Source organism: Pseudophryne corroboree, chromosome 4 (assembly GCF_028390025.1).
Source record: "Pseudophryne corroboree isolate aPseCor3 chromosome 4, aPseCor3.hap2, whole genome shotgun sequence".
NCBI classification, from domain to species: Eukaryota; Metazoa; Chordata; class Amphibia; order Anura; family Myobatrachidae; genus Pseudophryne; species Pseudophryne corroboree.
Genome location: NC_086447.1, coordinates 683,724,845 through 683,752,792, shown reverse-complemented (window position 1 = coordinate 683,752,792; position 27,948 = coordinate 683,724,845). Strand labels below are relative to the sequence as shown.

Sequence of the window (27,948 nt, the reverse complement as noted above, 5' to 3'; positions counted from 1 at the left end):
AATTATAATCAATTCCTCCGTGGAGACATTGACCAGCAGCAATTGCCTCCACAAAGTACACAGGGAGCTGAGATGGTGGATTCCAGTGGGGACGAATTGATAATCTGTGAGGAAGGGGATGTACACGGTGATATATCTGAGGATGATGATGAGGTGGACATCTTGCCTCTGTAGAGCCAGTTTGTGCAAGGAGAGATTAATTGCTTCTTTTTTGGTGGGGGTCCAAACCAACCCGTCATTTCAGTCACAGTCGTGTGGCAGACCCTGTCACTGAAATGATGGGTTGGTTAAAGTGTGCATGTCCTGTTTATACAACATAAGGGTGGGTGGGAGGGCCCAAGGATAATTCCATCTTGCACCTCTTTTTTCTTTAATTTTTCTTTGCGTCATGTGCTGTTTGGGGAGTATTTTTTGGAAGGGCCATCCTGCGTGACACTGCAGTGCCACTCCTAGATGGGCCCGGTGTTTGTGTCGGCCACTAGGGTCGCTTATCTTACTCACACAGCTACCTCATTGCGCCTCTTTTTTTCTTTGCGTCATGTGCTGTTTGGGGAGGGTTTTTTGGAAGGGCCATCCTGCGTGACACTGCAGTGCCACTCCTAGATGGGCCCGGTGTTTGTGTCGGCCACTAGGGTCGCTTATCTTACTCACACAGCTACCTCATTGCGCCTCTTTTTTTCTTTGCGTCATGTGCTGTTTGGGGGGGGGTTTTTGGAAGGGACATCCTGCGTGACACTGCAGTGACACTCCTAGATGGGCCCGGTGTTTGTGTCGGCCACTAGGGTCGCTTATCTTACTCACACAGCTACCTCATTGCGCCTCTTTTTTTCTTTGCGTCATGTGCTGTTTGGGGAGGGTTTTTTGGAAGGGACATCCTGCGTGACACTGCAGTGCCACTCCTAGATGGGCCAGGTTTTTGTGTCGGCCACTAGGGTCGCTTAGCTTAGTCATCCAGCGACCTCGGTGCAAATTTTAGGACTAAAAATAATATTGTGAGGTGTGAGGTATTCAGAATAGACTGAAAATGAGTGGAAATTATGGTTTTTGAGGTTAATAATACTTTGGGATCAAAATGACCCCCAAATTCTATGATTTAAGCTGTTTTTTAGTGTTTTTTGAAAAAAACACCCGAATCCAAAACACACCCGAATCCGACAAAAAAAATTCGGTGAGGTTTTGCCAAAACGCGGTCGAACCCAAAACACGGCCGCGGAACCGAACCCAAAACCAAAACACAAAACCCGAAAAATTTCAAGTGCACATCTCTACGGAAAATGCGGTAAACTCCCTGTTTACCGCATTTTCCTGATGTACTAACCCCCGGCCGGCAGGACAGTGCCGCGGCGGGGTACGTACGTCCATAGAAGCCTACGGGCTTCTCTCCGCAGCGCTGTGTGAGGGATCCGATCGGATCCCTCCCAGCAGGCCCTGCGGCCGCCCCCGTCACCCCGCGCATGCGCAGACTGACTCCTGGGGCCGAATCCCGGATGTCAGGCTGCCGCTGCGCATCACGGAGGACAGCTCTTATCGGAAGAGCTGTCCTCCGCGATGCTGATCGCGTATGTTAGTACATATGCGATCAGCATCGTGGCGATGGGCGGCGATGTACATTAGTACATCCCGCCCCAGGTGCTTTGAAATAATTTCAGTGTTTTCTATGTCATTTATTTTGGAAGAATTGCAATAAGTAGTCATTTAAAAAAACAGTGGTTTCTTCTGTAATAAATGGCAGACATGATGACTCACCAGAAATCTCAGTCTTCACTCTCATGACTTTTATTTTCTCCTTGGCAATAAATATTCCATATTACTTCTGTGGTCTTATAGATCATAGCATGAAAAAGGATGACTGTAAAGGAAAAGAAAATAATTTTTGTTTTTGTACAAAGTATTATCTTATGATAGATAGATAGATAGATAGATAGATAGATAGATAGATAGATAGATAGATAGATAGATAGATAGATAGATAGATCCATTACTCTGATGTCTTAAATGTCAACCTTTGGAAATAAAGTTTGACGAGACTTTCTCAAAAAGCCTGTTTATATGGTTTGTCTAATGAGGGTATGCATTATACAGTCACTAATGCTGCTTTCACATCGCAAAACCTGCTTTTGAAATGGTATTTGAAACGGTTCTTAAAACGGGTCTGAGCAGTTAAACCCCTTTCACATCTCATGTTGTAACCAGTAAATTACCATTTCATTACCGTTTTGGTACCTTTCACACTGAACCCGTTTCACCCATAGAAAACAGTGGTTGTCATTATAAATGGACTTTTCTGGCCCACACATTATTAATAATTATTAATTAATTCATTATTAATAATTTGGATAGTCGCACGATGGAACCCAGCAGCTTGAAGCATTTTTGCTATGTTTTTATATATGAGGGTATCCTTGACTGTCCCAGTAATTTGGCAGCAGATTTCCTCATCCCCTCTGATCCTAAAGCAGCTCCCTCACCTCTTCATCACTCCAATTAGACATTTTATAATGGCTTTGCAGTCTAAACGTTTATAAAGCCACTCTCACATTTGTCTCCTGTGTTTTCCAAGCTGTTTCCTGGTTGTGGCTGCTGACATCACACATGGAGACAGCCTATGACCTGCTGGGGCTTGCAAATACCGTTTCAGACCCTTTCACACTGCACAGTGAAATGGGACTGAAACGGGTAGGACCCTTCTTTTTTACCGTTTCAAAATACAGGTATTTTGAAAACGGTAAATTGAAGGGGACCCTTTCACATCGCAGCTTGACCCGTTTAGGAAGCCAGTTAAAACGGCAAAATACCGGGTACAAGCTGCGGTGTGAAAGGGGTATAAGTTATATAAAAAATTATTTGAAAGAGCTAAACTGAAATACAACACAGCTCCATCTGATCTGTATTCAATCAATAAAGTAGTTCTTGGTCTAGTAACAGTTTACAATAAAAGGGGAAAATCCAATTAGCCGTGACTTACTTGTAGTGATGTGCATTCAGGTCAATGGCTGGGGCGGCACTGGATAGTATCAGAGCCAGATTTACACACACATATATGAACTTGATGGTTCATGTGGGCATTTATACTAAGTGCAGCAGTATATACTAAAATATAGTGTCCCCCCCTCTCTCTCTCTCTCTCTCTCTCTCTCTCTCTCTCTCTATATATATATATATATATATACACGTATGTATAAATTTATATATGTATATATATATATATAATAACAATAATAATAATAATTTTATTTATATAGCGCTCTTTCTCCAATAGGACTCAAGGCGCTTAACAGATACATAGCATAATATAGTACAGAAATTAATGAAGTACATTTTCATAAAATACAGAAGCATGAAGATACTAAAAGGGACACTATGGAAATGCTTGAGTAAACAGGAAAGTCTTGAGTCTACTTTTGAAGGATTCTATAGTTGGGGCCTCTCGCACTGTGCGGGGAAGTGAGTTCCATAGAGTCGGAGCCGCATGACTAAAAACTCGACCCCCAGATGAATTACGGGCGATTCTAGGTAATGCTAAAAGTCCTTCATCTACAGATTGCAGTAATCGAGTGGGGCAGTATGGGGTCAGAAGCTGCTTCAGGTACCTTGGGCCCTGGTCATGTAATGCTTTGAAACTCAGTAAGCCAGTCTTGAAGATGATTCGCAATCTTACAGGCAGCCAGTTATATACTGGTGATTGATTAGTGTCGTCTGTCAAACAATGACTCACAGAGTTTCAGATAAATTCATCGTGCACTTTTGTTTTGGCAGCTGTTGGAACTGAGCAAGTTTGAGTTTTTTCTAACTATGGACAAAGTGCAATACCGATCGGTGATTAGATTCTTCTTTTTGGATGGGAAGACGTATGAGTAATTCAAAGAAAAGTTGGAATCCGTTTATGGGGACTACAGGAATTTTTATAGCCAATAAGTTTGTTTATATAGAAAATAAATGTACTGCTACTTCATGTCATCCTCTCCAAACGTCAACACCATGTTTCCGGGTTGTGCTGATCATCAGTACAGCAGACAACCAAGAGTGATAGTAACCTGCTGTCCACACTTGTTTGCATCCCTCTGTCCTGATGTTTATTTTCTATATAAACAAACAATGCCCCTTACACATTACTCTCACACACCAATGCCCCTTACACATTATGCCCACACAGCAATTCCCCTTACACATTACCCTCACACACCAATGCCCCTTACACATTATGCCCACACAGCAATTCCCCTTACACATTACTCTCATAAAGCAGTGCCCCTTACACGTTACTCTCACGCAGCAATGCCCCTTACACATTACTCTCACACAGCAATGCCCGTTGCACATAATGCCCACACAGCAATACCCCTAACACATTTTGCCCACACAGCAATGCCCCTTACACATTTTGCCCACACAGCAATTCCCCTTACACGTCACTCTCAAACAGCAATGCCCTTTACAAATACACCCAAATAGCACATATAGCACTATTGAATCTGCCCTTCCTCCTTCTCTTTATCCAAAATCAGTGTCACTTACCACAGCTAGTGTCTGAGTCTCCAGTGCTTCTCACTCAGTCAGCACCTCATCAAGTTCTCCTGCTATGCTGCCCCAACACCGCAGCTGACATAACGGCTCCTCGGCGCAGGGCACTGTGGTAATGGACTGGGAGAGATGTCATGACGTCTCTCCCAATCCCAAGGGGCACTGCAGGATACAGGGGGGTGGGTGGAGCACATGGGCAGGCAGCTGCAGCACTGCCCACTGTAATGTGCAATGTCAGAGAAGGAGCCGGGTGCACTGCTACAATTATACACTACAGCCTACAGCGGCGCATATAAAAGGGTGGCCGCAAGCTGACAGCGGCGCATATAAAGTGTGGCCGCAGCTAAAATGCTGGAGAAAAACCTTTTAGTTTACTATATTGGGGGAATTCAATTGTCTGCGGTAATTTAGCAAAGGTTAATCGATCCCCTGGGAATATTCAATTGTCCCCGATGACTGTCGGCATTTTTGTGTTGCTTTCCTGAAGCAAGCGAAAAAAAATCCCAGATAACCAGCCCTATCAGTCTTGTTTTGTTTGTTTTTTGCAAAAACACGTAGGTGTGGGAACTTATCCTGGATCCTATGTGTTTTTGGCCGAAAATAGAAAATTTTTAAGGCAAAAAAAATAACAGGGTTAATTGAATTGGCCAAAAAACTGAAATTACTGAAAAAGTTGAAAAGATCGCTAAAACCCCCCGTTTGGGATTTTTTGAATGTACTTTTTCTCACTATGGTGTTACCTGCCTTTCTCCTGCATTCTTTATCTATAAACCGGTACATGGGGGTCATTCAGACCTGATCGCTCGCTAGGGGTTTTTTGCACTGCTGCAAGCAGATAATCGCCGCCCATAGGGGAGTGTATTTTCTGCAAGTGTGCGAATGCATGTGTAGCCAACCAGTACAAAAAAGTTTTGTGCAGTTTCTGAGTAGCTCAAGACTTACTCAGCCGCCGCGATCACTTCAGCCTGTCCGGGACTGGAATTGACGTCAGACACCCGCCCTGCAAACGCTTGGACACGCCTGCGTTTTTCCTTCCACTCCCAGAAAACGGTCAGTTGACACCCAGAAACGCCTTCTTCCTGTCAATCTCCTTGCAACCGGCTGTGCAAATGGATTCTTCGTACAATCCATCGCCCAGCAACAATCTGCTTTGTAGCCGCTTGATGCGCCTGCGCATTGCGGTGCATACGCATGCGCAGTTCTGACCTGATCGCAGCGCAACGAAAAAGCTTAGCGTGCGATCAGGTCTGAATGACCCCCCATGTCGTTCACATTGGTATTTGTGTACTTCTGGCTGAGTTCTAAGGAGACTATATTATTGGCTAGCTGTCAAAATCCTAAATTTAAAGTTATAAATACACTGGGCACTGAAAAAAAAAGCTACCACTGCTTTAATGAAAAAATAAAAGTGTGCAGTATGCTGGTAACATTTACTTTCCACTTTTTGTTTGTTCCTTGCAAACATGCCGCTCAGACATCCACACTAGAGGAATATTTAGCTCCGTCAGTAACCGATATGTGCACTCTCATCAGTGAGAGCATGTTAAATCAGGGCAGTGGATTATTTTTACATGTGTGTGTATATATACACTGAAGTGCCAAAAGTCATGGGATAGTTCCCTAGTAGGATGGCCAATCCCAGGACCGGGATCGCCGAGATCCCAGGATTTGAGGCTAAAAATGCCAGAATATGAATCCCAGGATTGGAGCCTCCAATCCCGGGATTCGCGGGCTTAAACTGCACATGCGCATTATTGTTTTTTTGTCTGGGCAGCACCACTGAGCACTAGCGCTTGGCTCAGCCTCAGACGCTGCCCGGCCTGGCTGTGCGCAGCGTGACCTCAACGAGGTGATGCTGCGCATCCCCATACCTGCCTTCCGGCCCGCCGCATCTGCTTTTCAGTGTGTCTGCTCTCCAGCCCGCCATCATCTTAAATGGAGGAGGACGCCACCAGACTGTACTGCTGCCTGCCTCTGGACCCTTTACTCCATAGTGAATATGTTTTTTTTTTTTAAATCTGAACTTGAAATGGGCGGAGTCAGCGTGGGAGGTAAATAGAAACACAGTTCAATCCCGGGATCGAGCATTTTTCAATCCCGATTCCAGTGATTGAAAAAACGGCCTGGGACTGGCCTCCCTAGTGCCTAGTATTGTGTATGACCCCCTCTAGCGCCATTTACCATTACCTTTACATACTGCTATCCCATGGCTTTTGACACTTTAGTGGCCACCACGTTCACCCGTCATGAACCCAATTGAGCATTTATAGGACGTGATGGAGAGGTCCCTTATCACCCAAGAACCTGTACCTACAAATAATCAGCTAGCTGTAGGAAGCTATCCAGATGGCATAGATCAACATCTCTACACTTGTGGAATCGATGCCACGTCAAGTTGCTGCATTTTGCCGGTCTAGAGGGGGTCCTATACATATTAGGCACCTATACCATGAATTTTGGCACTTCAGTGTATACACACACACAAGTGTATATAGGTTGAGTCTCCCATATCCAAAATGCTTGGGACCAGATGTATTTTGGATATTGGATTTGTCCGTAGTTTGGAATATTTGAGATATTTTGGGGATGGGACCCAAGTCTAAAAACAGAATTCATTAATGTTTCATATACACCTTAATCACATGGGGAAAACTCAGTTAGCCACTGCAAAAAAAAAAAAAAAAAACAGGCTTTTTTAAATAAAAATTGTCAAGTTTTTTTTCCCAGGCAAATTCAAGTTCTTTTTTTCGCAGAAAAATGTACCCCTTTCCATGCAAAAAACACAGGATCTGAGATAAGCTTCTGGAGCCATGTGTTTTCATGATTACAGCTGCTGAAAAACGTCCCTTTTCATGGTTTTTGTTTCTCCTGCCTCTAGATGTATATACAGTATTTACAGATCTACATAAGTAGTTATATAGAGAGAGAAATTGAGTCATGAATACCCTGCATGCAGAAACCGCTGCCTGATACTATGCCAGCACAATGAGCAACTTACTAGTCATTGCATCCCATGCCCACATTTGCCAGAATACCCCTGAGAGACGTAGAGGTTAGACACTTTCATTTGATTGCTATCCCAGTGAAACCCAGATTGAGGTGACTGTCCATATGTTACTGACGGATTTCTAGTTCATAGAAATGTGTAAATAAACTAACTGGTAACTCTATCTGTGCCTCAGTTACGTTAGTAGATTATCTGGAAGCCATTGATCCTTCTCTCTACAAAGTATTGTTATTGGGAAGGAATATATTAAAACTGATTATTACAGTGGAAAACTGCTTAAATACTACCAAATTCTAAGCATAAAGAGGAGAAACACAGCATATCAGCAATGCCATGGTACTTTTGGATACTTTGGTTACAAGCTTGCAAGAATTTGTGTTTTAGTTATTTATGGTTATTTTGCCTTTGATGTTCATTGATGATCATTTACACTAAAGAACAGTATTGTAGAGTAATGCAGGATGCTTCTGTGCTGTGACAGAGCTGTTACATATTGCTGCTAATCTCTCGCTGTGTAGGCTGAGTTTGGGATCACTGTTCTGAATTAGGTATTTTAGTTTGCTGCAATGTCTGAAGTGAAAGATGAAAAAGGCGCCTTTTCCAGTCACATCTTCAGCGTAAACATATATTGCATTTTCTTCTTGGCATTGGTGCCTAATGCAGAGTTGTACACTAATGCATTTGCAGCCGCTGTGCGGAACTATGCTAATGTCACAGATGCCACGATTTGTATCGACACACCCACCAGCAGCACTGAAATTCCTAATAGCTGCGTACAAAGATGCAGCGGCAGTCACACGTTCTATGATAATAGACTATCTGAGTAATCCATGCAGCGTGGCCGCAGAAAGTGAGACACTGAAGCTACCGTTACTGCATATGGATCGCATACGCAGGCTGAGATGCTATCCGGTCTGTAGGTCGACCACACTTAGTCGCTATTGGTCGACAGTAACTAGGTTGACAGTGTTTCTAGGTCGACATGTCAAAAGGTCGACATGAGTTTTTCACTTTTTTTTCTTTTTTGAACTTTTTCAATACAGTACTTAACGATCCCCGTGGACTACGATTGGGAATAGTAACCTTGTCTGAAGCATGGCGAGCGAACACGGTGCACTAATTGGGATTCCTGGTCACTGTATGGAGAAAATGACACCAATAAAATAAAATAAAAACTCATGTCGACCTTTTGACCTGTCGACCTAGAAACCCTGTCAACCTACTTGCTGTAGACCAATAGTGGTTGACCTAGACACTGTTGACCTAAGTGTGGTCGACCTTCTATACCACACCCAGCTGAGACTGGCCCTGAAAATGATTTTGCTGCCACTCCCAATTACCTCCCCCAAACAGTCCCAGACTGTCACTTTGCAAATAAATCCTTACTGTGAGTGGCATCACTAAGGTAGCTTGGTGCATGCGCAGTGCCACCTAGATGATTGCACAGTTTAGTGCTAGTCGCTCAACTCTGTAAATATCAGCATAACTCTGAATAAAGCCCATTGTTTCTTATTTGAGAATGTTATTTTGGATTTAAGTTTAGTAGTACTTGACTGTTACTTAGCGTCAGTCTGTGAGTGTGCTTACCCTGAATCTGTATGTCTAACTGTATTGGAAATCATTACGCTTTCAAGGCTCAATGGCCACTTCTGCCTTTAAATTGCTGTTGCTATTTTTATTTAGAAAGATACAGTATTCCTCTGTCGCCCATTTTACAACTCACATGGCACCTCCCTCGGTCTGTCTTACTCGCACACACATTGTGAGCACTTTCTTTGTTATATTTGTGCCCAGTTAGGGATGTGTATTGTGCTGTATTTTCTGTGCATGACAGAGCAGTGCTGGATTCCTAGTGACATAGTTACACCTAATAATGACAGACAGAATTAGCAAATGCGCTTGAAGGTGTCTTGGTTTAGCTCTGTTTATGCTCCTAATCTTGGCAGGATATAAATGACTTTAAATCCCCTTGCCTGCATGCTTTCTTCATGTGCTGCAGTACCTAGTTCCCCCAAACAATGTGTGTACTCCTCGTTACAATCTAGTATATATTTGTTATCTTGTTGTTAACGTTCAGAAAATGTGTGAATTGTGTGACCTCTGTTTGTTGTATTTTCTTAGGGATTGTATCTGCTTGACAGTATTTGAATATTAAGCAATTCAGAATGAACTGTAATGCATGAGCAGCACGGTTGGTGTAGTGTTTTGCATTACTGCCCGGCAGCCTTGAGGTCATAATTTAAATTCCAGATCATGGAAACTTTTTGTACGTTCTTATTGTATCTGTGTGGATTTCCTCTGGCTGCTCCATTTTTTTTCCACACTCCAAAAACATACCGGTAGGTTAATTGTATTATGACAATAATTAACGTGTGTGTCAAAAATGAATGTGTGTTTGTGTGTGTACATGAGGTATGGGATATCACTGGAAACTCCAATAGGGCAGGGACAGATGTGAATGGCTAAATGTTCTCTGTAAAGCGCTGCACAGTATGGGTGCACTGTATAATAACTGGAAATAATTAGTAAATGACTTTGTTCTACAGTCGTATTTTACGGTGGAGAGGACCCAGCTTTTTAACACTTGTTCCAGAATAAAATGTCACTAATCTGTATGTCCTATTGGATTCTCATAGACTTTCCCATTCTAAATGGCAAATCAGTAAACATGTATTTACTGTGATGACGTAAAAGTTAAGACTGTTAATTCCTATGATTTTTGGGGTCTGGGAACACTCTGTGCACTAATCTACGTATTTTTAAATATCTTTTCAATGCAATCTTTACTGTTTGAATATTTCAAACTGAAAATCTATGGGCAATGTATAGAGTCCATTTACTAATTACTTCTAGGTTTAGGAGACCCCTTTGCAAGATAGAAGTTAGTCATTCTAGCACCCTGCACCTTTCAAATCCTGTGCAGTTCCTCTTTCCTGCCTGGGGTGTCGCTCTCTGGTGCTTCTCAGCACACACAGGTCTGTATCACAGCACTGAGTAACAGATCAGAGTGTGCTGAGAAGCACCACAGCAAAGAGTGACACCCCAGGCAGGAAAGAGGAACTGCATGAATTTTGAAAGGTGCCGGGTGCTAGAATGAACACTAGACGTGCTCCTATTTGCAGAAAAGCTGAACCAGCGCATTGTACAAAGTGTAAATGTAACTCTCCGGACACTTTACAATCCCTTTTTAAGTAAATGAAGCTAGTTTATGGTCTGAGTTAATCATGGGAGTGAGGGAATGATGGGACTGTCTTTAGCACATGTTGGACTTACATTGGGCAATAAGCACTGGAATGTGCGTAAGGTCAACTGGAAGGGGATGGTGCAAAAATAATCAAGACTTTTTGCAGAGTGGAACTTCAAACACCCCTGATATTGCCCTCTCCTTATGTAAACTAGCTCTGCAAAATGAAACCTTGGGCCGGATGTAATGACACCCGAGTTCTGAGGCCATGCAGGACAGTCACTTACAACGCAAAATCATTCCTTGTAAGGGATTGTCCTGCACGGTTTCCGAACTCAGCCGTCATTACATCCAGCCCCTTGTTTCTGACTGTCCTTCTCTGAACTTATGTTACTTTATCAAGAACACATCATTTGCTCTGTGATAGCAGTGTTATAAAGTTGGTAATGGATTGCTATTTTTATTGACTGTTTTTCTTCTTTTCAGGGAGCCTTTTATTATCCTATCTGGTGGCCTGGCCTATGACACTGTGGGAAGAAGGCCTTGCCTAACAGTCATGCATGGGAAAAGCACAGCTGTCCTAGAAATGGATTATCGAATTGTGGATTTCCTCACCCTTTGTGAAACTCCATATTCTAATGGTAAGTGTATTTAAAACAAAACAAAAAATACGTCTGTAATAAACCTTTCTAGAACATCTCATTGGGGGCCTCTCAGCAGATTTGGTGGAGGGCTCAGTGATGCTACACCAGACTCTCAGGCCTCTGCTCTGCTCTCAGCCCTGATTGTCCAATAGATGCTACTAGCGATTCCTAAAATTGGTTTTATTAAAAAGCTGCTTTCAGGGATCAATAAAACTGAAACGTTGTATTTGTGAATCGCAAGTTTCGTCTTTCTTCTTGGATCTCTCCAGTCCTAGGAGTGCAGCCCTGAGGTGAAGTAATATAATTTCAGTTTCTTTTTTAGTATTTGCCACACCCAGGCAGTTATTTATTTTCTATTCTTTGAGCAATATATAAAATGTGCATGTGCCTGAAAAATCACATTTTCTATTTATAGGTTTTACACATCTGGGTCATCCTGTTTTCCTTCCTTTTTTTTTTATATCAGTGTTATTGTAAATCAGAACTATACCCGTTTCATCAATGTGATGATTGGTCACACAAGCTGCAATAAAACGGCATTGTCATTATATTACACAAGCCTATAGGATGACGTAGACTAAAATCATTGATTTCATTTATAAATAGTTTAATATGGCAAAACAAAAAAAATCATCCCTTCCTTTGTTCCATAATGTTGGGAAGATAGAGCAATGTATAGGGTTAGAAAGTAGAATCTGATCCGTGTGGGGGCAACAGCTTACTTTGTAAAGGCATCTGGCCCCTGGTTCTACACAATTAAGATAATCAAGTGAGAATAAAACACAATCATTTTCTGCATTGCATTTTATTATATACTTATAAATTAGTGAACACGTTTGAACCTACTACATATGGAATTGTGATTTTATGCATAAATTATATATATATATATATATATATATATATATATATATAATATGTAAATATATATATATGCAAAGAAGCTTTTACACATGTATATGTATGTATATATGTGTGTGTGTGTGTGTGTGTGTGTGTGTGTGTGTGTGTGTGTGTGTGTGTGTGTGTTGTGTGTAAAAGCTTCTTTGCAAACAGGCAGTTTTTCTTTATTTTCTGCTTCCAATTGGTACAATTTGGGCTGCAATTTTTGTTATGCTACATTAAGTAAACTAAGGTTATTAAAACTTTTTAATTAATGTGCCCATTATTTAAACCCTCGCCTCCACAGCCCTCCGATTGTAAATATCCAGGCCCTCCCACGCCCGCCGCAGTGCTATGTAGTTATTTATTTATTTATTTGTTTGTTTTTTTACAGTTTTCTACATTTCTATAGAACACAATAAATAATCATAATGTGGAAAGTTTGTAGGTTTCATGAGTACTGCAGGCTGGTACATCACAAGAATATTTGGTCTACAGTATGACACCATTGCCTATGTGGCTACATTAATGATGTGATATTGGTTTAATAGTTGTTCTCTAGTAAATAATTTTTATGTTTATGTTGAAACCTTATATTGAATTACGTGGTGTTCTCATTAAGCTAGTGAAACCATGTTGAGTTGAGTATGTGCAAAACTGAAGGACACTGCCAGCCTCTCTGAGATGGTCACCATCTGCTACGCAAGGCTGGTCACGGGACAATTTGCCCCCTGCCCAGTACTTAACTCCTCCAGTGTTGTACGTGCAATTGCACATGAATTTTACAATATGTTACGTCAGTTTGAGAAGTACAGACAGTGTCCAAAATAGCACAAAGCAAAGCAGATGCTTGTCTGGTAGTGCTGTCCTACTGGTTCACATTCATGTTTACACTTGGTGCTCTGTTGTCCTTTCAAAGCACTTTGTAATGTATGCTAAATGCCTATGGGGCTAATTCTGAATGGATCGCTGCAGCGGCAGCAATCACAGTCAGATGCCCTTTATGGAGTGCGCACGTGCAGCGGCCGCACTGCGCGTGAGCACTCCGGGAGCCCAGTGAGATGCTAAAAGCAGGCAGAGGCGGGAGGGGGCGTGCCAACAGCGTTAGGACACCGCAAGCATGTCAGGACCATTGCGGGGGCGCGGCAGCTGCGTGATGTCACTGGCACCCGCTGCGACCCAGGACGCGGCAAGTATCGACCTGCCACCGCGCAGGAACTGCGTTGGAAGGGAGCTACTCGTCAGATGCAAAAGCAATGCTTTTGCACCTGTGCGTGTGTGGGGGGGATGTAGGGCCTGACATGCGGGGCGGCCTAGCCCTGTGCTGGGCGTCCCCCCCGCATGTCAGATGTCTGAGGCCTAGGTGAGCTTCTAGTCATGTATACATCTACAGCATACATATTTAATCATGCCTTTCGTTTATTATTTAAAATATAAAATATTTGGTGGTCCTGTTAAAGTTTAAAATGGCAATTATGTTTATTTAATAACTGCTGTGCAAGTGTATTATTACATCAGTATATGCAGAGTGTCACTATGGGGCCACCTACAGTCCAATAAAGTAATTGCTACAGGTGTATTTTGATTTAATGTGACACCAGCACACTAAAGTGAGCACTTGCAAGTACAGTATATCGGGGATTGTTTTATGATGTCACTTACTGTATTGTAATCCATTTAATAGAGCATTTGGAATGGTTTTTATATTGAGATGTCCATTGACTAACGTTCTATGCATGGGTTGGTTTCTGCGGGTACACTACGATCTGCTGGCGGTCGGGCTCCCGGCGACCAGCATGGGCACAGTAGCATGTGGTACAACACATAATGCAAGTAATACTGCTGTCATCTTTTGTATATTCATTGATCTGCAGTCCCAGCCATTCAATAGTTTCTATATTTATAATAGTGTCTATTAATATTCTTATTTACTGTGTACAGCCACACTATCATATACATTACACCATGTTGTCAATCAGGTCTCAGATTGCACCATTGAATAAATTTGTACTGTAACACTGCCTTTTAGTCATTGTTTTGTGATTGGACACTGAGGTGTACAGTTCTGGGGGTTTCTGCAGTAGCTGCTGTAGATCTCCCATAAGTATTGGAATAAATGGACAGTTTACAAAAATATATCCTATATAATAAAAGGCTATCGATGCTCTTCACCTCTATGGGGGGAATTCAAGTGTTGTGGGCCGGTGGCCACTATTGTGTTTGACTGGGAATTCAAGTGTTGCTCCGTTCGGTCACACACCGCCACTGGCGTTGACATTACTGTTAAGTTGTTCCGACATTTTGACGGGCTGGTAACTAGTCATATAATATAGAAAATTTTACTTTTACAATCAGTAATATCACTGAATACTCTGTTTGGCATTAACTGGCTCAAAATCTAGTAATGTAATTGTTTCATGGCTGACATTATGTCCTTCTATCCTTTCAGATTTTCAAGAACCCTACGCTGTGGTTGTACTTCTAGAACAAGATTTAGTTGTTATAGATCTTGCACAAAATGGGTAAGATTCAGTTGAATGCAATATCGGGAATTGCATACAGGAATAATTTACCTAATACAGTGGGGGGAATTCAATTAGCCACTGTAAAGTTTTCACTGAAAAAAATTAGCTTTTTTGACCATTAAGTTTTTGGAGCCATGTGTTTTTCGTGATCCAGGCAGATGAAACAAAATCCCAGATCATGCCGGCTATCTGCGTCAATTGAATTACTCATCGGGGATAAATTAGCCATGGTAATTTACTGCCGTTAATTGAATTCCCCCCGTAGTGGTACTTGGATAATTGTTTTGTATGATGACATCACTTTGTTAACTGGGAAGCTGGAATATTGGGGCAGATGTATTAAGCCTGGGGAAGGCATAAAGAAGTGATAAAACAGTGGTAAATGCAAGGTGATAACGCACCAGCCAATCAGCTCCAATATGTAAATTGACAGTTATGAGCTGAATGGCTGGTGCGTTATCACCTTGCACTTATCACCACTTTATCACTTCTTTATGTCTCTACAGGCTTAATACATCTGCCCCAATTTATTTAAAACATGTTGGTAAATATTTGTGTTTTTTTTTATTAACTGTATGCTTTATTGACATTGAAAATAACACTGTAGCTCAGCTAGTGCAGTGTATATTTATATCCCTAAGTAGTACTCTATATTTTTGTCAGATATCCTATATTTGAAAACCCTTATCCTCTGAGCATACATGAGTCACCTGTGACTTGCTGTGAGTACTTTGCGGACTGTCCTGTGGATCTTATCCCTGCACTTTACTCTGTTGGAGCCAGACAGAAGCGACAAGGTTACAGTAAAAAGGTGTGTGCTGATCACGTTCATTCAGGTTACTATACTGCTATCTTTATATCAACTGACTGGTAATACTGCTGTGTTGTTCATTACAGGAATGGCCTATCAGTGGTGGAAATTGGGGTGTTGGCACACAAAGCTATCCTGAGATAATAATTACAGGGTACGTTGGAAGCACACAATGGAGGTCATTTGGGACATACCGAGCATGCTTATCCAAAGCAATACTGAACCTTCTCAAAATGTGACGTACAAATAACTACAGTACATTAACGCATGATTTCAAAGAGACAGAACCAATATATGTGCACTATGCACTGTGGGGGTGATTCCGACTTGATCGTAGCTGTGCTAAATTTAGCACAGTACGATCAGGAACACAGACATGCGGGGGGACACCCAGCACAGGGCTAGTCCGCCCCACATGTCAGTCCCTAACCCATCGCAGAAGTGCAAAAGCATCGCACAGCGTGTTATGTCACGCAGCCACTGCAACCCGCCCCCCCCCCCTCCCCCCGCACGTTCCGGCTACGCCTGCGTGCCTGCATTGGCCGGACTGCGCCCACAAAACGGTGGGCAAACGCCGCCGTGCCGCCCCCTCCCGCCCAGCGACCGCCTCTTCCTGTCAGTCAGGCAGAGGCGATCTCTAGGCAACCACTGCAGACGCTCCAGACAGGCACCTTGCAGCCTGTGGAGCTGGCCAGTGTCCCAGGGCCACTCCGGGCAGAGCTTTACTTCCCAGAGCTGGCAGTCCGCCCCTATACTTGCCCATAGACATGACATCATGATATCACATGTTTATGTGGCGGGCTGGCACAGGCAGCATTGCCACCTTGTAATAGCACTGTCTGTTAGGTTAGAAGTCATCTTGCTATTTTCTCTATCTCACTGACGTAATCACACAAGTGGGCACAAAGTCAGCAGATTGTTTTATGCCACCCACTTTAAAACCAGTCATTGGACAAACAGAAAATAAAGAATGTTAACCAAGACGGGTACTGCCTAAATTACAATTCTGTTGTGGCAGTATGTGATTAATATGACGGCACTGTTGTCGTTATAAAGATGGCAATGAATTGTGTAAATCAAACCTTGTGCTGTAGGTCAAGTTTCTACGGTTCAGTACAGTTGAATGTACACTGATAAATATTTGTGAAAGAAACTTTTATTTATGCTGTCATTTTTACTTTTCAGTCATGCTGATGGATCAATCAAATTTTGGGATGCTTCAGCAAGTAAGTTTTTGTACGCACAAAATATACAGCACCTTACATGTTGGTATTTACTGTACCTTCCTTGGTACTACGGAGGTTATTCAGGTTTGTTAGCAAACCAAAAAAGTAAGCAATTGGGCACAACCATGTTGCACTGCAGGTGGGGCAGATGTAACATGTGCAGACAGATCTAGATTTGGATAGGTTATGTTTCCATGCATGGTAAATGCTAGCTGCTTAATTTCTACACTGCAATTTAGATTTCAGTTTGCACACACCCCACCCAAATCTAAATCTCTCTGCACATGTTACATCTGCCCCTCCTGCAGTGCAATATGGTTTTGCCCAATTACATGCTTTCTTGATTTGCTAACAAACCTGAATAAGGCTCTATGTTTGATGATTGAGAGAAAGTGTCCTATGTAGATCACTTGTAACATATGGATTTCCTGTAAAATTAACCAGCATTGTTAACATTGGAAAAGATGCTTATTAGTTGAAATGAGGGTTATTTAGGCTGAACCAAACTGCTGCACTTTAGTAGTGACCCTGCTATATTATACCTACTATTTAGTATCAGATAGCATCCTCTAACGTTAGACAGCATGGACTGTTCTAAGTTTTATTGTACGTACAATTGCAACATCTCTTAAATGTGCACATTCTTGGTACCATTACCAGCAGGGACACTGAGGATTGGGGGCAGGTACTAATTCCTCTGACCCAGACCTGTTGGAGGAGCCCGGCGCAGGCATTGACCAGCCACTGAGCACGAGGCACAGTGCATAGTATTTTATATTGTGTTTTATTTTTAAAAGTAGAGTGGCCACACCTCCCATATTTGGGCACGCCCCCTCAGTACCTGACCTCATGGATCTCTTAATGGCCTTGATTGTCAGATCAGTACTGTATTTAAAGGTAATAAATGACTTACAAAGTCTTTGATATAGAGTCTCTGTGCTTGTTTCTTACTGTCTTTTGTCATTTGTTTCTAGTAACATTGCAAATGTTATACAAGCTTAAGACGGCAAAAGTGTTTGAGAAATCACGAAATAAAGAGGACAAGCCTAGCACAGACATCGTAGATGAAGATCCATATGCCATCCAGATGATCTCTTGGTGCCCAGAGAGCAGGATACTATGTGTGGCAGGCGTCTCAGCCCATGTCATCATTTACAGGTTTAGCAAGCAGGAAGTGACAACAGATGTCATCCCGGTAAAGACTCTGCTCTGTTTTGCAATCTCTTTCAAAAGTTTGGTGTAACTCTAAACTAAGGTTGGCGGTCTAGCCTCCATGATAAATATTATTTAGGCTGCATAACACATAAAATGTAGCTCCCATTTCAGTACCAGCCAGCAGGGACGTAAGTAGTGGTATGCGAAGCGTGTCACTGTACATAGCACTGCAGGATAGGGGGCGCTGTTGGCAGCACTTGTCAATTATCTGTTTTAATTACTTTCACTTGTAGCTTATGCTCTTTTTGAAGCCCAGCATATCCTGACTGTCCCTGTCTCCTTCCTCCATCCCTTCGGTCCCTAATACCTATACAACATTCATGAACTTAACTTGAGAGCTCTTTGTAATTTAGTCACACTGTCCTTTATTACATTTGAAGATGTTGATATACCCAGGATTCGTACCCACTGCATATGGCATTGCTGTCAGACACACTATTCATTGAGCTATCAGCCCTTACATAGAAAGCTAAAGAATTCTAACTATGTGGCATTTTTAAGTTATCAATGAGTTAAATGTAATTGTCAACATTTTAAAATTAATTAGCAACTTAGCAACTCTTCCAACACACCCATGAGGTGGCTGCTTAATGTTGTTTTCTTTTTTGGTGTGTCGCCAGTAGCCCTTAATCCCAGTTTTCCTCTCGGTTTAGTAATATTGGGTTATATTTTCTGCGCAAGGTAAATACTAGCTGCTTTTGCATGTAACCCACAAATGTTAGACAGCTTTATTTTTACACTGCCATTTAGATTTCAGTTTGAACACACCCCACCCAAATCTAAATCTGTCTGAACATATTACATCTGCCCCACCTGCAATGCAACATGGTTTAGCCCAGTTTCTTGCTTTTTTGCTTTACTTACAAACATGAATCAGGCCCTTTGTATGGTCCCACAAAAAGTGCCGGTTGTTATCTTGCCAGTGTGTGTCACCTCAGAGAAGAGAGAAAGCAGTGAGTGTAATATTGTACTGTATGCACTGTAAGTGTAAAGTTACAGATTTATTTAGAGAAAAATGTATCAATTATGTTCTTATTCATTGTTCAGAAAACAAACTGTTTGAAACTGGATCTTACATTTATTTAAATATATGTATGTATATATATATATATATATATAATGTGCATGTATGTGTGTGTATATATATATATATATATATATATATGTATATAGAGAGAGAGAGAAATTTTCAAAGAATTTGGGTAGGTGGCAGTCTGTATCTTTGGTCTTGACAAAGGTCCTGGCAGGGACCGAAACGTTGATCTTGACCCTGTAAATATGATGAGGTATTAAATGTATTCCTTTTTCACCTTGGACAAGACTGGTGAGTGCATTCTTTGAAAATTTCTCTATTATTGGGACCTGGCTTGGTCTGGTGGGTCTCTGGATTATGCACCCCAGCTGATATGGATGACGTTAATTGTGAGTGCAACTCTTTGGATTGAGGATATATAACTCTTTGGATTGAGGATATATATATATATATATATATATATATATATATATATATATATATACTTTTGATGTTTAGCTTGGGTCCTCTGCTTCTGCTTCTGTTTGGTGTCCTTCAGATAAGATGGGAAGAAATGTCCTGGTTGTAGCACCTTGTTGGGCACACAGGACAAACGCTGTTCCTCTTTAGCCATCGTGTCAGGCAAGGGACATGGACAGTATAGTGGAAGGATGATAAAGCCATTTCCATTCCAACTTCAATGTCAGACATGCAGATGGTACTGTACTTTACGTCCTCTCCTTCTGCAACAGTGTGTCTGCTGTAGGTGAGAATACTGGATAGAATGTGCCTCAGGATGTTCTTCAGCCTCATGAGTGCTTCCCTCAGTGCAGCTGCCCGATTTTCACTTGCACTGGGCTCATTTCTTCCTCTTTCTGGTGATGGTCCAGCTCTTTCTCTTCCCGATGATGGCCCAGCTCTTTTTCTTGTGTATGATGGTGCCGTTCTTCCTAATGATGGCCAGCTCTTCCTCTTCCAGATGATGGTCCAGCTGTTCCTCTTCCTGATGATGATCCACAGCGTCATGACCTCAGCCATATCTTGCTGATGTTATGGTTTGTTCCTCCATTTGCAAGCAGCTGGGATAACTCCCTTCGGCTCATTGTAGCTGGTGATAGTAAGAAAAAACACAGATGTAATTGTGCAATGAGATCCGGTCATTGGTGAATCAATGGCAGCAAATACTAGTGAGCAAACATGATCTCTCTTGGGAGGCTCTTTCTCATGCTTCAGCAACAGCTTTAACTCAAGAAATGCCAGTGATATTGCTGTACACTGGGGATTTATGCCATGGAGAATTCAAATGTGGCATGCGGGCGGCAGTTGGTGATGGCAGTTGCTGATGGCCGTGCTTCACATCAGCAGCATCTTCCGACTGATATTACACAGTGATACATGTGGGGAATTTGTGGGAAATAACATGTTAGTGCTGAGTAGTCATTACACCAAGAGTTCAACTGTCATTGCTGCTGCCATCCCCACTCCTCCATTGGCTATCTCCATGGCCTCTGTCGTGACGACTACCAACATTATAATATTATATATATATATATATATATATATATATATATATATATATATATATATATAGGTGTGTGTATGTTCCCTATATTATATATTAGCATAGAAAAGTTAAAGTGTATTACTATGTGCAGAGTTAATCCAATCTGCACGTTAGTAGAATAATCTTTCACGCAGCACCCCTCCATTCTCCATTCCTCAATGTAACAACAGTATCTGCATAAGAATATACAAAAAGGGGACGCACGGTAAATTTAATGAACAACAGTAATGAACATACTTTGAATTAACAACAATTCACATATCATAGATTGCCTGGCTGGAATCCTCTGTATTTTGAATACCCCACTTACTGCGTATAACCTGATCCTCTGTCCGATAACTGTACCACTCATGGCAGCTAGTTCCATGCCTCCAGACCTTGTAACCTATGGCGTCATTAATTGCCCTTTCCTCAGGACCACATATTGCAGGTAAACATGAAAGTAAGCCTCTTGTACATTGACCTTAAACTTTCATTAGGATTATATCTAGAGATATGTCCCAATTGGTTGGGTATGAATGACTGGCGGCCGGAATGCAGAGGTTCAGTATACCGACACCAGTATCCCGACAATTGTAATCCCGACAATGGTGAGATAATGCTATTCTCCATTCCCCTCTCCCTCCCCTACCCCGTAACCCTATCCCTCCCTTTCCGGAGCCTAAGCCTAAACTACCCCTTTGGTGACTAACCCTAACCTCCCCTGTTGTTGCCTAAACCTAATCCCCGCCGCCCCTCTCCTGCAGCCTAACCCTCCCCCCTTTGTGCCTAAACCCTTAAGTCTTAGCCCTAGCTGCCACCACTACTACCTTAGCCCTAGCCGCCAGCCCAGGCGTGATGGAGTAGGGGCCAGGGGAGGAAAAAAGTTATCCTGTCCCTTTTCGGGATGCCAGTTTCGGTCATGTTACTGCCGGCATCCCAACCACGGCATCCCGTATCATACCCCATATAACAAACAATACAAACACTAAGGTGGTGCCTATAGTGTTGTAAGTCTTGTACTCCATTATATTATATATATATATATATATATATATATATATATATATATTGTAACACTGTAGGGGTGCAAGGTGCCTTTTCCTGGGGAATATGGCAGCCCGCAGCAGCTGAGGAACAACACAAGTCCAGTTTCTGGTACAACTGACCCCGGCCAGTTTTATTGAAACAGAAAATAAAACAAACCCCAAAATAAAAATACCTTGCCTGTCCGGCACTAACTAAACATAAGATGTTCCTAACTGTCACTAAACAAAACACAGAGTTCTTCAGTACATACTGTATAGCTTACTTGCATCAGAAAGTCTCTCACACACAGATCCTGCAGCCTTCCCAGGCAGTCTGCCCATACTAATCAGGTTAGAAGCACTATATCACTCTTAAGCCCAGTACTCACGGGCTGATCAAGGAGAGATGCGTGCTGAGCGAACCGCTCAGCACACATCTCTCCTGCCGCTCAGCACAGCGCGATCTGTGCTGAGCGTGCGGGGGGAGACGGGGGGGCCGCTCACTTCACCCAGCGGGTGAAGTGAGCGACCCGCTAGATTGGCCTGCATGCAGGCCAATCTAGCAGCGGCGATAGCGATGTGCGGGGCCGCGCATCGCTATCGCGGAGGGGGCTACACACGGAGCGATCCTGACGATATTCTAAGCAATCTAGTCAGATTGCTTAGAATATCGCTCCGTGAGTACCCCCCTTAACACAGCTGAAACCCTGATTAGCCCTCTGTGAGGCCAAAGACCCGAACTGGGCCCAATGTCTAGAACTCGCCTTATCTCTCTCTCAGAGCCTTTTCCCAGCTTTTACAGCAAACTGAAAAGGTTCAGACAAAACAAAAAGCATTTTTCCTAGAAGTTAACATTTTCTAAAACATGTAAGACAAGAACCTGGGACAAATATACCTGCCCTCAAACACTATCCCAGTGTTCTTGTCACATATCCCCCTCCCCTGTTTCGACCTAGGGGCCGGAACACTTGTAGCCCCCAAACAGAAGATGCGAGACAATGCATCTGCGTTGGCCAATTGTGTTCCCGGTCTATGTTCGACAGTAAACTTAAAGTCCTGCAACGCTAGAAACCATCTAGTTACACGAGCATTCTTGCCTCTATTTACATACATCCATTTTAAAGGGGCATGGTCTGTCACTAGTCTGAATTGTCTACCCAAGAGGTAATATCTCAAGGTATCTAGTGCCCACTTAATGGCCAAAGCCTCCTTTTCCACAATGGCATACCTTTTTTCATGCTCATTGAGTTTCCTACTCAAATAAATGATAGGGTGTTCGTCCCCATCTCTGGTTTGGGACAGCACAGCACCTATCCCTACCTCTGAGGCATCTGTCTGTACCACAAATTCTTTTGAAAAATCTGGTGTTATCAACACCGGTTGTGAACACAAAGCCACTTTTAATGCTTGGAACGCCTTTTCTGCATCAGGGTTCCATTTCACCACATTTGACTGCTTCCCTTTGGTAAGGTCTGACAACGGCACCGCTGTGGTCGCAAAATTAGGAATAAACCGTCTATAGTACCCAGTAATTCCCAAAAAAGCCCTTACCTGTTTTTTATTCACTGGACGAGGCCAGTTTTGAATAGCATCAACTTTATTCAATTGGGGCCTAATCAGACCTCTGCCTATGGTGAAGCCCAAGTATTTGACCTCCTCCATTGCGAGGCAGCACTTCTTTGGGTTAGCAGTTAACCCTGCCTCTCTGATTGAGTCCAGTACTGCTTGTACTTTAACCAAATGGGACCCCCAGTCTGTACTGTGAATTACCACATCATCCAAATAGGCAGCTGCATATTTTCTATGGGGCCTCAAAATTTTATCCATCGCCCGTTGAAAGGTTGCTGGAGCCCCATGCAACCCAAAGGGTAACATCTTATACTGGTACAGCCCCTCGGAACCGAAAAGGCTGTTTTTTCTTTGGCGCTATCAGATAAAGGTATTTGCCAGTAACCTTTGGTCAGGTCCAATGTGGTGAGAAACCTGGCTGTTCCCAGCCTTTCTACAAGCTCATCCACACGGGGCATGGGGTATGCGTCAAACTTGGACACCTCATTTAACTTACGAAAGTCATTACAGAAGCGTATGCTACCGTCGGGCTTCGGGATGAGCACTATGGGACTGGACCACTCACTGTTAGACTCCTCTATGACTCCAAGTTCTAACATGGTTTTAACTTCCTTAGAAATAGCTTCTCGCTGAGCTTCAGGAATCCTATATGGCTTTAAATGAACCCTGACCCCTGGTTCTGTGACAATGTCATGTTTTATTATGGTCGTTCGGCCAGGCAGCTCTGAAAATACCTCCCTATTTTGGATGAGAAATTCTTTAACCTGATTGTTCTGATCAGCTGATAATGTCTCTGACACCTTCACTGCGGGAAGCAACCGGGGTGAAGACACCGAAGGGCAAGGCTCCGCTGACAGAGACAACCTATCTTTCCAGGGTTTGATTAAGTTAACATGGTAGATCTGTTCGGGTTTTCTCTTTCCCGGCTGGTATACTTTGTAATTAACCTCATTCACTTTTTCCCTAATCTCAAATGGACCCTGCCATTTAGCTAGGAATTTGCTTTCCACAGTGGGTACCAAAACAAGAACTCTATCTCCAGGAGCAAATTCCCGTATCTTGGCACTCCGGTTATAGACCCTCTGTTGAGCACTTTGGGCCTGTTCCATGTGCTCTCTGACAACAGGTACCACGGCTGCAATCCTATCCTGCATTTGTGTTACATGCTCAATAACGCTTCTATAAGGAGTGGGCTGTCCTTCCCACGTCTCTTTGGCAATATCCAACAGCCCTCTGGGGTGTCTACCATACAACAAATCAAATGGAGAAAACCCCGTAGAGGACTGAGGGACTTCTCTGATGGCCATTAACAAGTAGGGCAACAAACAATCCCAGTTTTTCCCATCTCTCTCAACAACCTTTTTTAACATACTTTTTAATGTTTTATTAAACCTTTCCACCAACCCGTCAGTTTGGGGATGGTAGATGGACGTCCTGAGGTGAGTGACCTTAAATAACTTGCACAATTCTTTCATGATCCTTGACATAAATGGAGTACCTTGGTCAGTCAAAATTTCTTTTGGTATTCCCACTCTACTAAATACCTGCACCAGCTCCCTAGCTATCGCCTTGGTTGTGATAGTGCGTAAAGGGACAGCCTCAGGATATCGAGTGGCATAGTCCATAATTACCAGGATATACTGATGGCCCCGAGCAGACTTTAACAAGGGCCCCACGAGATCCATGGCTATTCTGTCAAACGGGACCTCTATAATAGGCATGGGAACTAGTGGGCTCCTGAAATGGGGTCTAGGGGCATGATACTGGCATTCAGGACAGGAAGAACAATATTCAGACACTTCTTTATAAACCCCTGGCCAAAAGAACCTTTGTAAAACTCTTTCAGTGGTTTTTTCTGCCCCTAAATGTCCTGCGGTAACGTGACTATGAGCTAAATCTAGTACCGTTCTCCGATAAGGCTGGGGAACTACCAGCTGTTCCACCACATCCTCACCCCTTTTGACAATGTGGTACAAGAGCTCATTACAGATGGCCATGTGGGGATACGTAACCCTGTCACCTGGTACCACAGGTTCCCCATTAACAATCTTAACATTCTCTCTAGCCTTTATTAAGGTAGGATCCTTTAACTGTTCAGACGCAAACAGATCCTTCTTTACCTCCAGGTCAGGCACGCTTTCAGTTCTAACTACTATGTCTCTGTTCCCGGCAAGAGGGTCCTCACTGGACTCCCCATCTGTCACTTCCCCAGCCAAACTAGCAAAAGGCAAAGGGACAGAAAGTTCCGAAGACCCACGTACATCCATAAAATCACCGGTATTATCAACTGGTTTTTTACTTCTCACATCTGTTGACAACCGTGATTCCCACAGTTTCCAAAAATGAGGCAAATCCCTCCCTATTATGGCCTCATGCACCAAGGTAGGGACCAGTCCCACTTTAACCCTTGCTGACCCACAACAAGTTTCTATATTCACCTCAGCAGTGGCATAATATTGGGTATCCCCGTGTATGCAAGTTACCCCAATAGGTATTTGCTGGACCTTTAAGGGGTTCACTAACCCAGCTTTCACGAGGGTAACTAAACTTCCTGAATCTAGCAAGGCCTCTACCCGGTTACCTTCTAAGAACACATCACACATTTGTTTTTCCAGCTCAGGTGAAGGTACCACAGTACAGGCTAACCTAGCAAAGAAAGACATTCTGCGACATTCAAAGGCAGCATCACATTGCATGGGTTCTTGCGTGACTGGGCAATTGGCAATAACATGACCTGGCATACCACACCTAAAACATTTAACCACACGATTATCAACCCATTTGGGCAGCATAGACCGTTCTAGCCCCATTGGCCTGTTTCCAGGGCCAGTGTTTACAGTCTCTCCAGCCTTGCGTTCTCTTAACCGCCCAGCAACGTTTTCCCACGGAACAGTCTTACCAGTCTTTACTGAAGGGCTCTGTCGAGGACCTATGGGTTGCTGGGTGGTCATCAGTAGTTCCTCTGCTGCCAAATACCTCTCTACTATGTCCACTAATTGGTCAGCAGTACCCGGGTTTCCATGGCTCACCCACTTGCGCAGGACCATGGGCAAAGATCTCAAGTAGCGGTCCATGACGACTCTTTCCACCATCTGGGGACCAGTTAATGTCTCTGGCTGCAGCCATTTTTTTGTTAGCTGAATAAGGTCGTGCATCTGGGAGCGCGGAGGCTTCTCCATGGCGTACAGCCAACGGTGCACCCGTTGTGCTCGTACTGACAGCGTGACTCCCAGGCGGGTCAGGATCTCAGTCTTTAGTTTATCATAGTCCCGAGCCTCAGCAGGGCTTAAATCAAAGTAAGCTTTTTGGGGCTCACCTGACAGGAAAGGTGCCAGCAGACTGGCCCACTGTGCTTTCGGCCAGTTCTCACGCTCGGCAGTCCTTTCAAACGTGGTCAGATAGGCCTCCACATCATCAGCCTCTGTCATTTTCTGCAGGAAGTGACTGGCCCGTATAGAACTAGAGCTGGTTGGAGCACTGACGGCCACATCTCCAACCCGAGCTGCAAGTCTCTGCACCACTTCTGTTAAGGCCTCTCTATCCTGACGCTGTTGCCTGTAAAGTTCATCAACAACTGCCTGCTGTTGTCTCTTATTTTCCTCCATTGCCACCTGCTGTAGTCTCCAATTTTCCTCCATTGCCACCTGCTGCTGTCGGTTGGCCTCCTGCTGAGCCGCTGTAGCTTGCAGCAAGGCTTTAAGCAGATCCTCCATGTCAACAGATTTTTCAGGCGGCTTTGCAGCTGCTTTCACCCAGGACATATATCAAACCCTCAGGGGTGAGTCTCAGTAACTTCACACTGGGCTGAATCTGCATAAACCACCGTTTTCTGCAGGCCTCACAAAGCTGCTGCTTTCACTTATGCGCAGAACGGCCTGCTCGCATTCTCCACCAAGTTGTAACACTGTAGGGGTGCAAGGTGCCTTTTCCTGGGGAATATGGCAGCCCGCAGCAGCTGAGGAACAACACAAGTCCAGTTTCTGGTACAACTGACCCCGGCCAGTTTTATTGAAACAGAAAATAAAACAAACCCCAAAATAAAAATACCTTGCCTGTCCGGCACTAACTAAACATAAGATGTTCCTAACTGTCACTAAACAAAACACAGAGTTCTTCAGTACATACTGTATAGCTTACTTGCATCAGAAAGTCTCTCACACACAGATCCTGCAGCCTTCCCAGGCAGTCTGCCCATACTAATCAGGTTAGAAGCACTATATCACTCTTACACAGCTGAAACCCTGATTAGCCCTCTGTGAGGCCAAAGACCCGAACTGGGCCCAATGTCTAGAACTCGCCTTATCTCTCTCTCAGAGCCTTTTCCCAGCTTTTACAGCAAACTGAAAAGGTTCAGACAAAACAAAAAGCATTTTTCCTAGAAGTTAACATTTTCTAAAACATGTAAGACAAGAACCTGGGACAAATATACCTGCCCTCAAACACTATCCCAGTGTTCTTGTCACAATATATATATATTAGTGATGAGCGGGTTCGGTTCGTCGGAATCCGAACGCCCCCGAACTTCACCCATTTTACACGGTTCCGAGGCAGATTAGAATCTTCCCGCCTTGCTCGGTTAACCCGAGCGTGCCCGAACGTCATCATCCCACTGTCGGATTCTCGCGAGATTCGGATTCTATATAAGGAGCCGCGCGTCGCCGCCATTTTTCACTCGTGCATTGAAAATGATAGTGAGAGGACGTGGCTGGCGTCCTCTCAGTTTTATTCAGGTGGCTGCAAATATCTGTGCTCACTGCTTTATTGTGGGGACTGGGGACCAG

The 27,948-nt window shown here is 43.3% G+C and overlaps 1 protein-coding gene across 2 annotated transcripts in view; it reads left to right on the top strand.

Moving 5' to 3' along the window:
- Nucleotides 1-27,948, top strand: part of STXBP5 (syntaxin binding protein 5) — a 698,920-nt gene that overhangs the window by 539,332 nt on the left and 131,640 nt on the right. For both annotated transcript variants that reach the window (XM_063917879.1, XM_063917878.1), the window contains exons 10-15: nucleotides 11,199-11,353; nucleotides 14,688-14,760; nucleotides 15,427-15,574; nucleotides 15,661-15,728; nucleotides 16,760-16,800; nucleotides 17,775-17,995. In XM_063917879.1, coding sequence (XP_063773949.1) covers nucleotides 11,199-11,353; nucleotides 14,688-14,760; nucleotides 15,427-15,574; nucleotides 15,661-15,728; nucleotides 16,760-16,800; nucleotides 17,775-17,995 — 706 coding nt within the window. The remainder of the gene's footprint in view (nucleotides 1-11,198; nucleotides 11,354-14,687; nucleotides 14,761-15,426; nucleotides 15,575-15,660; nucleotides 15,729-16,759; nucleotides 16,801-17,774; nucleotides 17,996-27,948) is intronic.